This window comes from Nansenia antarctica (assembly GCF_963989245.1).
Source record: "Nansenia antarctica genome assembly, chromosome: 1".
Classification (NCBI taxonomy): Eukaryota; Metazoa; Chordata; class Actinopteri; order Argentiniformes; family Microstomatidae; genus Nansenia; species Nansenia antarctica.
In genome coordinates, this window is record NC_137674.1 from 61,947,353 (window position 1) to 61,962,352 (window position 15,000).

The 15,000-nt window shown below is 42.7% G+C and overlaps 1 protein-coding gene across 1 annotated transcript in view; it reads left to right on the plus strand.

Moving 5' to 3' along the window:
• Positions 1-14,290, plus strand: part of fam49a (family with sequence similarity 49 member A) — a 29,477-nt gene extending 15,187 nt beyond the window's left edge. Inside the window, exons 2-12 of the mRNA XM_080549907.1 lie at positions 1,054-1,103; positions 7,580-7,659; positions 9,445-9,566; positions 9,863-9,968; positions 10,485-10,621; positions 10,846-10,923; positions 11,059-11,175; positions 11,636-11,715; positions 11,943-12,069; positions 12,431-12,501; positions 12,651-14,290. Coding sequence (XP_080406033.1) covers positions 7,590-7,659; positions 9,445-9,566; positions 9,863-9,968; positions 10,485-10,621; positions 10,846-10,923; positions 11,059-11,175; positions 11,636-11,715; positions 11,943-12,069; positions 12,431-12,501; positions 12,651-12,714 — 972 coding nt within the window. The 5' untranslated portion in view covers positions 1,054-1,103; positions 7,580-7,589 and the 3' untranslated portion in view covers positions 12,715-14,290. The remainder of the gene's footprint in view (positions 1-1,053; positions 1,104-7,579; positions 7,660-9,444; positions 9,567-9,862; positions 9,969-10,484; positions 10,622-10,845; positions 10,924-11,058; positions 11,176-11,635; positions 11,716-11,942; positions 12,070-12,430; positions 12,502-12,650) is intronic.
• The last annotated feature ends 710 nt before the right edge of the window (positions 14,291-15,000 follow it).

Consider the following 15,000-nt stretch of genomic DNA (forward strand, 5'->3'; position numbering starts at 1 on the left):
CCCCACTGATTCGCTGCTTGGTGCCATGACTTAATTTCACTGTTTCCACAGCATTGGGAGAAAATGATTCTTTCGCTGAGTTTGAGTGTTGTTGTTTTTTGTGTGTGTTTTTTTTTTTATGCCTGCTTGTGGATTGTAGGATGTTTTTTTTGTTTTGGGCTACGCTGGTGCAGAAATCGCCAGTGTCGTAACGTAACTTTTAAAAAAAAATCGTGCCTACTGAACACTGCCATGCGTTTAGACAGTGCCTACTGAACACTATGCCATGCGTTCTGCACATGTAAAATCCAGATGCTGAACTAAATAGGCCTTCGGTCTATGACATAGCCTATTACTGTAGTCGCTCTCTATATTTGACTCGTCACACCACCTAGTTTAGCTTCAAATATAGAGAGCACCTTAAGTCGTGGCGTTAACTCTCTGTTGCTAGTCCTGTCTGTGTTTGTCTCTGCTCAGGAGAGTGACGATGGTCTTCGACCAGGGGAGGCTGGTGGAGGTAGAAATCGGAGGACAGGCTCATTGTCGGCCCGTCCTCCGATTTCCACCTCCACCAGCCTCCCCAGTCATTTGACTGCTCGTGCCCCGCAGAGGCGATCTGGGTGACCATGGTAACCATTAGCAGCATTTGCTGGGCTAGGATGTCACAGGCTACTCCAGTTAACATGGGGGAACAGCTGAAAGATGGGGGTTTTCTGACACAGCTATCACTTTCACGTCTGAATAATTTAGAGGCATGTTTAACCTACAGGAAGAAAGGGGAAGTTGGTCAAGGGAAATTTGATATTGTAGGCTAGTTGTGAGCATGTACACGCACACACACACACACACACTCACACCCACGTAGACACACACCGCAGCAGCACTAGAACAATATGTAGTTAGGTTACATTCTACTGGCTGATATGAAAGTGATCTGACTAGGCTTGTTTACGGATCGTTACCCGGATGCGCTCGTCTTGCAACATCGCCCAGTCTAGATGATGATGATGATGATGATGATGAGGAGGAGGTTGTTGTGACAGAAACTCTTTTTGATTTTTTTTCCCCTTTCAGAAACCAAGAGGAAGTGGTTCCTAGGCAACCCAAGTCCTCCTCCAGAGAAGGTAAGGATAACCGTCACCACCGCTGTCCTTGGTTGCCTAGCCGACGTCTTGTTCAGTCACGCCGGTCTAAGACCACACTTTACTCCCATCAATGATGCCTAACCCGCCAGGCTGTGGTAATACTGTGGTTAGAAATAATGACATGGTCGCTTGATCTAAGATTAGTCGCCCATTTGTTTTGTTAAGTCCAAGACTTTCTCTGCGGCAAATGTCCTCTCAGCTTTTCAGTAGTGAACAAACATGTTTAAGAGTTAAAACGATTAGTGGTTAGTAAGTATGGGGCTTAAAGTCATGGCCGACGACTGTATGACTGTACCCTGCTAACTGTGGCGGTTACAGTGCCTAGCAATTAGGAATAGGACCAGGTGTATTTCCTCCATCAAAAGACCTGATAAGGAAATACTCTCGGCCCTAGTTATGAAATATGTCTCCTAAATGATATAGGACTGGTTTCCCATACAACAACTAAGCCTTATCTTAGACTTATAAGTGTCTTAAAACGGACAGTTTTCTCATTTGTTTCCTTGTGTTGTTTCATTCAGGAATGGGCTTTATCTGTGTGCTTAATTTCAGCCCGTAAGGTTCAGAACAGAATACAAGTTGATGGTGAACTTGGTCCTGACTCCTGTGCTGCTGAATTCTATATTCATGCAGTTGTTTTGTTTTCTCTCGAGGCATGGTCTCTCTCCCCAACAGAGAGGTTGTTTCAAACAGAGAAAAGGCCATTTAGCATTCTGCTCGTTTGGACTTTTAATTGCACAGAGGAGTTTGCTGTAATTACAAAGCACAAAGCCTTGTGATTGTAAGCTCTACAAGTATTGTAAGTGTTTTCCACAACCAGAGGCAATAAATGTTCAGAGGCTAGTTTTAGGTTCTGTTTACAAAGGTGAAACCAGGACATTGTAGCTGGTGGGAAGTATGCTTGTTATATTACCTCTGTGCTGAGGACAAACCTCTCTCTCACACACACACACACACACACACACACACACACAGCAGAGAAAATGGAGAAGAGAATCACTCATCTAGACTGACACTTTGACAGGATGTCCCCAACAACAGAGACATGAAGTGACTGTTTATTATTTTGGTCCCACCAGTAGATCGTTTAGGTTCACTTTAAACAAACGGCGTTGCGAGAACCTTTCTCTTAAAGCCAGAGAGAGAAAATGTAGGCTAAAAGACTGCCTTTTATTGAGGTATCATTTCCCCCAACTTGACCCAGTCACATTATAGGTCTTAGCAGGAAAAAGGAACATTAAATCACTGCAGTGGTTTTCAGGTTTAAGATAGTTCCGCTTTCACAGCTGTGTGTGTGTGTGTGTGTGTGTGTGTGTGTGTGTGTGTGTGTGAGAGTGAGAATTCTCCTACATTTTTGTCATTCTGACTGTGAGAACCATCTTACGGGCAGACTGGAAGGCCTTGTGTGACAGTAAGAGGCCGGCTGAACGCTTCATTATCAACCACAAACCCTCTGCCAAGGTCTCTCCATCATCCCTGCTACTCACTGTCACCTCGTTATAGAGGCGGGTGTGTGCGTGTGCGCGTGCGCGTGCGCGCATTTCAGACTCACCAGACATTCAAAGAATGATGCATTAGGCCTAAATGCATTTAAAAGCATAGGAGATATTTTTGCTTTGTTGTTGTCAGTGCTGTGCAGACAACGTACCTGGAACTCACTGTGAAGTTAACTGTTACCCCAATAAGGCAGACAATCGATTGTTGTTGATAATCAACATGACTGTGTTTCCTTCTTTCTCTGATTTTGGTCCTTTATTTATTTGGACTGGACACGGGCCTGGAGAGTTTTTAGGTTTTTTTTCTTTCTGTGTGAGACTCCACCACATGAGAGACAGGAAACGCTTGTGAATCTGTAGTGTCCATCTGACCCTGATAGCCAGACTCAGTAGAAACACCATTGTGTTCACGTCCTCGTGCTGCTGCTGTGGACCCATGGACACCTCAGCATCAGGAGCCTGGCTACTGGGAGAAGCTACTGGGAGAAGCTTCTGAACTGGGAGAAGCATAACTATTGAGAAATGCCTGGCTACTAGGAGACGTCTAGGTCTCCTACTGGGAGGCCAAATGCTGAATGGCAGCAGCATCAGTAGCCTAGCCACTGGGAGAGGTAGCGTAACACTTCATGTCAAGTAGAATAAGGTTCTGCTCACTGCTAGCGTAGCAGAGTACTGGCTAGCTCCCTGAGGGGGTGGAAGGTGGAGGGCAGCAAACCTCCTCACTTGCAAAGCACAGACAGTGACATGAAGATACAGGACGATTGAAGACACTGTAGTACATCCACTGAGGTAGTGGAATATTATGAGTGAGCAGTGTAGTCCAGCAGCTCCTCCTAGTGGTTAAAAGGGGAACATGGCCCAGTCATTGTAAAGGTATTTACAATCATTGTATTTCTGTGTCATATTCATAGTATCATGTGGGCTTCAGAAGTAGGCTACATAAGATATCAAGAGGCTAGTTGATGGGCTACAATTGGTTGGTAGGTTGAATAATGGTGTTTTTGTTATGTGAATGTTTTTTTAGATACTGAAAGTAGCAATATGAGATGAGAGGGATGTGGTGTGTAGCGATCATCTAAAATATGGTGTATGACCAGCATGTGCAGATAGCAACACTACCTCTCTTTGTGATCAGATCACAGTAAGTGTGTGTGTGTGTGTGTGTGTGTGTGTGTGTGTGTGTGTGTGTGTGTGTCGGTGCGCGCGCTACAGTGACGTCTACAGAGAGTTGAGCACTTGGATGCTCTGGTGCAGATGATTATATCAAAATCGCCAACACCCTTAGGCTCAGAAGACATGGCTAAACTTCAAAGCTGTGGAGCTTGTCTGTGGATTAGCCCCCGCGTCTTGTCCTAAACCATGTGATTCTCTGGATGTTTGGTCCAGTAGTGACTACACTGCCCACACCAGATCGCCCTCTTAGCAGTAATGACTGCCTCCAACATTCGCTGTGGCAGTACTAGTCATACTCCCCTCCATCTGATGTGGCTATCCAAGTGTGTAATTATGAGTGAGGCCTATGGTGACCACCCTCTAAGCGCTGCTTAAGGTGTCTTCTGAAAACGGCCACCGCCTGTTGCGACCTATGAAACGTTAACAAGCAGCTCACCCGGTGTTTAAGACTTAAATACCCCTTTCTCTTTGTTTTTACGAGACTTGAGATCTTAAAGAACTGAACGTGACCAGGGAGGACAGGCAGAGAACCGCGTAGTTATATCCTCATTTATTGACTCTGAATAAACACACACACACACACACCAGGGTTTCCGTTAGAAAAATTTGCCGTCGGACATCGTGTCCGGGAAGAATTCGATTTACCGGACAAACGTGATATATTCCGGTCATCATATTAAAATATAATAAAAAATGTTTTTTCCAAAATCATATTTTTTTTTCTTCAAATCTAATATAGCTGTTTGTCGCGGTGATTACTGTTGTGTAGCGGCCTATATATGCCATTTAATGTCTATTTCTCATCCGATACGATTAGATGCGAGCTATATAATAATATAACATGATTTGACGCATGCGCGCTATGCCATGCGTCAAATCCAGCGCTGAACGGGTCCAGCGCTGAACGGGCGCCTCACTGGGAACTGAACAGACAGCATCGATCAATGAACGGACTCCACATTACGTTAACTGAAGTTTGTTAAATTGTTTGGGATTAATGTGAGTTTTCTATTTTCTCTTTCCAGTTTTACCCTTTTTTTAATTTTTATCAATAAAACAACGTCATTTCTATAACCAGGGGGGTGTTCCATCGACGTCGCTGGAGGAAAGTCTGGGCTTGTTTTGACAAGTCTCGCGAGATCTATCAAGATATGCCTGGATCTTTTTAAGAGTCTCGCAGGACTTGGCGAAGTAGGCCTAGGTTTTCCTTTGGCGACGTTGATAGAACACCCCCCAGGTCTCGCTGGTTGGGAAGGCATTTCGTTTAGCTGCCTGTCAAATCATACTTAGGGGATAGCCCTGTAAGCTCATACGGGTCTGTATGTCGTCCTGAAAACCGGCTGTTAGATCATATCGCTGAAGTTTGTCTCCATCTTAGTGTAAATGTTGTCCGTTTCGTTTGTTATCCTTGTTATTGTGCGATAAAGTTAAGGCTTTCCGCTTCGGGCCACCATTTTCAGCTGGGCACCGGACACACACACACTCGTGCACGCGCGGCACTGCCCGAGAGAGAAGGACCCGCCCCCTTTGGTTAGCCTATAGGCTGGCTGGAGGGGGCGGGTCCTTCTCTCTCGGGCAGTGTTGTGTGTGTGTGTTTGGTGCTCAGCTGAGAATGGTGGCCCAAAGCCAATTTGAATACAAAATGTGAACTTTAGCGAATTGTATTCAAATTGTGCTTAGAGGGAATTATTTTCACCGGACATTTTGTCCGACGAGTTTTCAATTTGTCGGACTTCGACAAATTTTACCGGACAAAGTCCGGGAATTACCGGTTAACGGAAACCCTGACACACACACACACACACAGAATGAGACGCACACACGCACACTGTGAGACTTTGTAGAGCCACTGTTATTCGATTACCTATTCACAAGAAGCACATATAGTAGAAACAGGCATTCCTTGGCCATCTAGGTTAACCCTTCATTCCAACTAACTAGATCACATTACTAATATCCCACGGATATATTCAACATCTAATACTATAATAGTGCCACTGTTAGCATCTAATGCTGTTAGGGATGGGCATTTGAAATGTTTTGACTGTTTGAGTAGTCAAGTATACATTGCAAGTTTAACACTTGCACTTGTGGATAGTCACGGTGGAGATGAGGCAAAACTCACGTTTCAGCAATCAGCCAAACCGTCAGCCGAATATGGTAGTCTATCAAAAAAAAAGTTATCCAGTTAACTGATTAGCTTATTTGTAGCTAATAGAAGCTCCTGAAGCTGCTATAAACCGAATCAGGACAGACACTAATGAGTGAGTCTAAGCACAACCAACTTATTTTAGCTGACTGTTGGGAGGCAGGAGCAGCAAAGGTGCGTGCATGTGTACGTGCACGGAGGCCGAAAACAGGAGACGAGAGGCATAAGAGCGGAGAGGTGAGGGGAAAAAGGCCTAGTATTCAATCTCTAGCTAGTCGCGGCTCTGCTATCTCTTACTTATCTCTTTTATCAGATCACTCCCCATCTCTTACCACCAGATCACTCCATCAGATCACTCCCCAACTCTTACCATCACATCACTCCCATCAAATCACTCCATCAGATCACTCCCCAATCTCTTACCACCAGATCACTCCCATCACATCACTCCATCAGATCACTCCCCATCTCTTACCATCAGATCACTCCCCATCTCTTACCATCACATCACTCCCCATCTCTTACCACCAGATCACTCCCCACCAGATCACTCCATCAGATCATTCCACACGGCCCGAATGTACACTAGGATGTGTGAAAAAGTATAAAAGGTGATATCTGGTTAAACATCATTAATGTTGGCTCATAGTCATGCCCATCCCTAAAGACTGTATACTGTATCTCACACTGGGAGGTCAACAATGCTGCTACTAGGAGACGTCTAGGTCTCCTACTGGGAGGCCAAATGCTGACTGGCAGCAGCATCAGTAGCCTAGCCACTGGGAGAGGTAGCGTAACACTTCATGTCAAGTAGAATCAGGTTCTGCTCACTGCTAGCGTAGCAGAGTACTGGCTAGCTCCCTGAGGGGGTGGAAGGTGGAGGGCAGCAAACCTCCTCACTTGCAAGCACAGACACTGACATGAAGATACAGGATGATTGAAGACACTGTAGTACATCCACTGAGGTAGTGGAATATTATGAGTGAGCAGTGTAGTCCAGCAGCTCCTCCTAGTGGTTAAAAGGGGAACATGGCCCAGTCATTGTAAAGGTCTTAGAACAGCAGATTGGGCTTGAGAAGTAGGCTACATAAGATATCAAGAGGCTAGATGATGGGCTACATCATTGGTTTATGAGTTGAATAAAGGTGTTTTTGTTATGTGAGTGTTTTTTTAGATACTGAAAGTAGCAATATGAGATGAGACGAGAGGGATGTGGTGTGTGTAGCGATCATCTAAAATATGGGAGGTAAACCATTCTGAAATGGAATTGTATCCCCCTCAATGGACCTCCTTGGATTTTTTGAGTGTTTCTATAAAAAGATGTTTACAAAAACATTGTTTTAGCCCAGAGTATCAGGCCATTCATGGCGTTCATTTATATACAACTGCTGGAGCTGTACTCGTTATCAGAGTCTATAAACATGATCAATGACGACCTCTGTTGGATGTGCTACTACTTACTATACAAACTGAACTGTGATTTGTGAATAAGTGTAATGTTTATATCACTGAATGATTTCCACAGTTTGAAATGGCTGTACATCATTAATGGTACAGTAAATGCATGTATTCATCCCCTTTAAGTAAAAAATGAATTTGTTAACATTTCCTTTTTTGTATCATTGTATTTTGATCAGGTTTGCTGGAATGGGTAATCTGCTAAAAGTCCTTACAAGGGATATAGAGAACTATCCACATTTTTTCCTGGACTTTGAAAGTAAGTCTGAGGGAGAAGGAGAAGGTGTTGAGGAGGTGAAAGGTGTAACCACTCCACTATTTCCCCCCACAGTCTGTCAGTCAGTCAGTCCACGGGTGGTTCATAGCTCTGAGCCCCCCCCCCCCCCCCCTTCTGCTGATGGGGCTGTGAGGGACTCAACCTGACCATGCCTCCCTGTGCTCCTGCTCTCTCGCCCTCTTTCTCCGCTGGACCTTTGACCAACTCTGAATGACTGTCCATAACACATCACACATCTCTCTCTCTCTCCTTTTCTTCTCTTGCTCTTTCTCTCTTTCAGAAACCAAATGGGGAATCTTTTAAAAGTGCTGACTTGCACAGACTTTGAGCAGGGGCCAAACTTTTTCCTTGACTTTGAAAGTGAGCAGAGCTTTTGTCTGGCCTGGCTTCATTGTCCTTACCGCTCCGTAGAACTAACTGACTCAGCAGGTTTGGGGGTTCCAAATTCCACTTCAACTGAAATTCGAATTCGAGAACTGAAAAGTGCCATTAGTTTTCAACGAGGAAAATGTCACTTCATAAAATTCACTTGATTTGAATAAAGAATGGAATCGATCCCAGACCAGCTACTAACCCTCCCGCATGCTGCATCGCTGCCCGATTGTCTCTGTGCTCATAGGACCTCATTGCTTGCCTGTCAATGTCATCTGCTGAATCATCTCTGTTTAGAACGTAACGTTTTTCCATGCGCCCTTTGTCATAATCTTCAACATGACTTGTATTTCCATATACCCACAATTATTAATTCACCCCCATATTACGAAACTACTGATTATTTCAAAACGGCTGTTATGTCCCGATGCCTTGCTCTTTGCACATCCTGATGCATTTCCCCTGCTGATGCTGCCATCTTGAAGACGTAGCTAGTATTGTGTTAAAATAGAGCACAGTATGATATATAGTCAAATATAGTGTGTTTTTATCCCCATCTGCATTCTGTCCAATAGCTACCGTAGTACCCTAGGCTGTATCTGTTGCATTGCCTTGCACATAATATAGACAGATCCACTGAACTGTTAAAATATTAAAATCTCCTTGGGCCTTTTAAAACCCTTACACTCACATTGGAGCAGGCATACAGTACCACATACTCTCTATAGTGGCGTCCTGTCTCCACATTGTTTACACTTGATCGGGAGGGAAAGTTTTATATACCCCAAGGCTTTATACCCCCTCTCTCTCACCCATTATACCCCCTCTCTCTCACCCAATCTTCCTGTCAATCTCTACTGTCTCTATCCCAATAAAGCAGAAATAAAAAACATCAAAAAAAACATCAAATAAACATCAAATAAATAAAACGCCAGTCACAAGCCATGCCTGGGCCTTTCTGTAACCCAGAGAGCACACTACTGCCCATGATCCCATGCCATGCTCCTCTGTAGGTCAGAAGAGTTCTATCCACGGGCTTGTTGGCTGCCCTGTACAGTGTACGTTTGACACTACAGCTTCTTGTTTATGTGATGCCGAAATGTTTTACTCCCTTCACTAGTAGAACAGTCAGTTGATGACATGTACAGTATCAAATTAGATCACTGCATGCTATTCCTTATTGACAGTCAATGATAATGCATGCGAGTTCCTGAATGGAAAAGGAATCGTAATTGTAAGAAATTGTCATACATACTTCCATCAGTGTCATTATTGTTGAAAGTAAGCGTCATGACACGTTATATGACTCATAAGTGATTGTCGTGTACAGTGTTGTTGTTGTTGTTATCCCCCTACTAACCACTAGCTAGGCTAACCTCTGTGTCCTTCTGTCAGACGCACAGCCAACAGACTGTGAAAGGGAGGTATGGAACCAGGTGAACTCTGTCCTGCAGGACTCAGAGAGCATCCTGTCTGCCCTGCAGGCCTACAAGGGAGCCGGACAAGAGATACGAGATGTATGCAGTATTGTTTTGAACACGCACACACACACACACACACACACACACACACACACACACACACACAGTATACCACTCAATAATTCATGTTTGCCTATCAGAATTCCTGGAATGACCTTCAATCCATATGAGCTGTTTAAATATTCCATATATAGCTAGAAGATGTATAATTTATATCGTCACATTTATTTGGCCATATTGACAGGTCATGCATTATGCACAAGGGACTTTTGGTTCCAATATAGACCTCATGTATAATGTGGCACGGCGTCTGTCTGCCCATGTCTCCTCAGGCCATACAGAACCCCGGTGATATGCTGCTACAGGAGAGGGCCTGGAACTCAGTCTGCCCGCTGGTCATTCGGCTCAAAAAGTTCTACGGCTTCTCAATCAGACTAGGTAGGTCTTAGAGGGTCCATGTCCAATATATATACTTTCATTTTATGGGAGTTGCCTTTTCTTTTCTTTTTTGTTGTTCTGTAGCTGTGTTTCATACCAGGAAGTTGTTCCCTACCGCCCTCCTCCTCCTTTGTTCATTCATTTCCTCTCATTTCCTCATGGGACTCATAAGTGAGTAAGTGAAGCTGAGGGAATATTGCAGACAACTAGGTTTTTGCTATTACTTTCAGTGTTTCCCATTAATTAGTTGTTTTTTTAACTAGGCTGTGGCGGCCCGCCGTAGTCTAATTTAGCCATACTCTCATAACGAACCGAAAATATTTGTACATGTGAGCGGCACTGCATCTACTGTAGATAAACAGTAGATTTCAAATCCTGTGGGGAAACACTTACTTTCACGTATCCAGTAGAGTGAAAGAGGACATTACATGTAGTAGGAATTTAAATGTAGCCTCTGAGACCCCATCGGTGCCTATGTAACCATGTCATCTCTGCTGGGGTTGTTCCTGGGTGTAGAGAAGGCACTGAAGAGTCTGCTGGAGTCTCTGACATGTCCGCCCTACACTCCCACGCAACACCTGGAGAAAGAACAGGCTCTGGCCAAGCAGTTCGCCGAGATCCTCCACTTCACCCTGCGTTTCGACGAGGTCAAGGTAAACAAACAAACACACACACGCACACACTCGTCATCTTACACTCTCTTTATAATAATATGTAATTTAGCTGACTCTTTTACCCAAAGCGACTTACATTGCAGTGAGTGCATACATTTTTCAGTAAATATGCACCCAGCGGGATTCAAACCCACAACCTGAGCATTGTTAGTGTCAAACTAGTGGACATCATTCATAGATGATTTCCCCTCTCTGTCTTCCAGATGAGAATCCCTGCCATCCAGAATGACTTCAGCTACTACAGAAGGACCATCAGTCGAAACAGGATAAACAACATGAATGTAAGAGGCCTGATGTAATGGAACCACCTGACAGTATAGCTCCTACATAGAGACAAAGAGACTATGGTGACTCATCTGGCCCTTGTGGTTGTTGTTGTTGTTGTTGTTGTTGTTGTTGTTGTTGTTGTTGTTTAGTTGGATATTGAGAACGAGGTCAACAACGAGATGGCCAACAGGATGTCCCTGTTCTACGCCGAGGCGACCCCCATGCTGAAAACCTTGAGCACCGCGACAACAAACTTTGTAACGGAGGTGAGAGCGCTGCTCTTATCACACAGCGTTGTCCTTGCCGAGCTGCGTGTGATTTGTGTCAAAGATGTGCATGACCTTTTACATGGTTGTTTTTTATTTTTTTATTAACATTTTGACTTACAAATATGAGGTCATGGGATGGTCAAATTAAATCAAAACAGAATTCTACGACAGAAGTCTAATTGAACATACATCGTTAAATAGTGTACATACAATGGTCATGAGGAATCTGATACATTGGCTTAATAAATACACCATTTCCCCCACCGTCTTTCCTCAGTTCTTTTTGAAGCCTTATGCTGCGAGTCATCTGTTCTGTAGTTTTGTCATTTTTAGGCGGGGGGGGAGGGGTCACAATATTCTGACTGATTATGAAGTGTTAGTGATATTAATAATCCATTACCAGTAGTCATTATTAAGCATTATCAATGAGTATTACTTTCATTCTCATCTCCCCCAGAACAAGACATTACCCCTGGAGAACACCACGGACTGTCTGAGCACCATGGCTAGCGTCTGTAAGGTCATGCTGGAGACGCCGTAAGTACTGTTACACAATGTTTTATAAATAAAGAAATAAAACACTCTTCCTTCTTCTAGCACGACTAAGTCGCTTTGGAATAAGCTAAATGAACAAAAACATGGTAACATGTAAATGTACTCCTGTTATTACACACATACACATACTCTTCTCTCCACTCTCATCTGTTACGACCTAATTTATATCAATTAAACAACTCTATTTCTTTCTCTCTCTCCCCCTCCAGGGACTACACGAGCAGATTTAACAGTGAGGACACTCTGCTGTTCTGTATGAGAGTGATGGTGGGCGTCATCATCCTGTATGACCACGTCCATCCAAACGGGGCCTTCAACAAGTCCTCCAAGATCGACGTGAGCATCTTCTCTCTCTGTCGCTCTCTGTCTCTCTCTCTGTCTCTCTCTGTCGCTCTCTGTCTCTCTCTCTCTCTGTCTCTCTCTGTCGCTCTCTGTCTCTCTCTCTCTCTGTCTCTCTCTCTCTCTCATACTCAACTCTACATGTCATCATTCCCATAGATACAGCACAACATCACACTTCAGCCAAAACACCTACAGGACATTCACATTTGAAATTCCATGTTCAATCAAAAACGTCATACTTTACCCAATCAGCCTACGTTCACCAGCAGTAGGTCAAATGAGGCAGAATCCTTTGTTATGAATAGGAATAGTTGTTACGTTGTTTTGGAACACTGCTGTGTGTTTCCCCCCTCAGATGAAAGGATGCATAAAGGTCCTGAAAGAACAGCCGGCAGACAATGTCGAAGGTCTCCTCAATGCCCTGAAGTAGGTTTCAGCCCACATTCCACAGTCACTTACATGTACAGTTTACTAATAATTTATATGTATTTGTATTATCTCTGAATACTAAATGAATACTTGATCAGTTGTCATCTCATCATCTCATTCTTCATCTAATTTTTATAATCTTTTAGGTTCACCACAAAACACCTGAACGATGAGTCCACTCCGAAAAACATCCGATCGATGCTCCAGTAATGTTTTTGTTTTTTTTTATATATGAAGAGGATCAATGTACTGACCTCAGAAGATGTATATGTTTACATTATTTAAAGACTTGATGTTAATACTTGTGTGTATTTACATAGTCATTCCCTCCAAGTTACTGAAATGAACATAGAGAGAACATGTACCTTTACTTCGGAAAAATGAATTGCCTATACTGTTATTTGTCAAAGCACAAATTATGGATACCTTTCAGCCTTACACACAGCGTGGCAAGCAGCAGCACTTGGAGAAACAACCACTCTGGTTCCTGGGTTGAGTTCTAGGTCATCATCATTGCAGTCTTGGCTGCACAGATCAGCAGATTACTACATCATATTGATGTGGTTCCTGAGATGTTTTAACACTTCTTTAGGTATTGTGAAATCTGATCATCTGTGTCGTGTGACTGTCATAAAGATCACCTGGAATATGATTCTGGACATAGGAGTGAACAAGGCCTAATCATTGGTGGTTCTGTGTCAACATGGAAGCTTAAAGAGGGAAAAAGTGATGATGGTTATTGTAGAGATGACTTGCATTTGTCTCAGTAAGTTAATGTTGAAGTTGCTGTGCTGTGTTGGCAAGGTGATGACAGAAAAGGCAGTTATGCGCCATAAGAAATAAACAAATCAACCAAATGTTTTTTTTAAACCATTGTATAGCAGAGGATGGAATGATACCGTTTGTATTTCTGTTTTCTTTTCTTTTCATGTGTGTTTCTCTTGTCTGTGTGTCTCTTTGTATCTAACAAAAATCCATTGCTCTAAAAGCAGGCTTTAATTATAAATAAAAATGATGTCAAGTATTTTTAAGTGACACAGAGTGGCAAAAGATGACTTTCTCCACCATTTTGAGATCTCTACTCAGGTGTTAAGATGGCGTCCATGAGCCTTAACATTAAACCTTTCATTGTAGTTCTCAGAAATCACAAAAATACTGTTGAAGCCTCTGGCCACATCTCTAGTCAGTCCTTGATTCTATGCGTCCTTCCTCTTTCCCTCCTTAACAAACGTTTTGGAATAGAGGTTCTGAAACTCAGATCTTCTCCTCTGTGTTTTGAGGCTGCAAGAAGGGGAGTGTGAGGAACTGCGAAAATACTTTTGAGATTGGACCTCACTCTTTGTCTCACTTCAAGACAAATGAACAGATGTAAAGTTAATCCCTGAAAATGAACACAATACCATTGATCATTTCATTACACAAGTGCCATTCTGAAGAATAAAGCTTTTGACACCTACATATTTATACTCGTATCCGATATACAAAGAATCCTATTTCTGTCACAGATTTTGTTAAATAATAATTCAAATATATTGTAGGGCCATATCCTAGCATTAAACCTGACTGTCTTGGGGTTAATGTTGGATTAAATATCAATGTCCTACTTGTGTTGAATCCTGTGTAACATGTTTTGCCTTTGAACAGTTCTTTCCTCTTCACCATTGTTTCTTGTCGATGAACGTAGACCAAAGGGGCATTATATGAGTATCCAAGCTAATTCAGCTTGTATACAATGGTTCTTCATCTTTGACACGGTTCAGTGGTAATATTAACATTGAAAGGAGAGTAGTATTGGAAAGAATACAAAACAAATGTCATTATTAGGCTTTTGTGAAGATGGAAATAATGGTGTTATGGTGATAATAAATGGTGTTTGCTCTGTCACTTGGTTACACAGTTTGGTGGCCTGGCTGACTAACATGTAGGTCAGACAATCGCTTGTTATGATTAATAACTGTTGTACAACATGAAGTATTTTGTGGTTTATTGTCGGTCCAGAAGAGTGTGGAATGTTTAATGATGGGCAAACGGTGAAACAAAACAATTAAACACATTTGCATTTTGAGAATCTAAAACAAAACAGCCTGTACAAAATGAAACCATCCTAGCTTTGCAGTAATTTGAATAATCCTTACACTGCCATATCAAAGTTATGTACAGCATATTAACCATTGATATAGACCTTAGACCAAGTCTTGATCTGAAGTGGGAGCACAACTTTGCCTTAAAGTATTCTGATCACTAGACAGCAGTTCACCATTACTGTATAGAGAGACCAACCTCCTCAGTCCATTATCTGTGGCTAGCTACATTGCTAACATTGTAGCTTTTTGAAAATCTACACATAGTCAAAATACTTGACATAGTCAAGTCAAGTATTGATATTTATGATTTTTGATATTTCATCTAAGCATCAAGAATAAGCCATATTAACTGATACACACTCCTACGCCTCAATGACGCTGTACTCCTCATCTTAAATACTAATATTGAGAA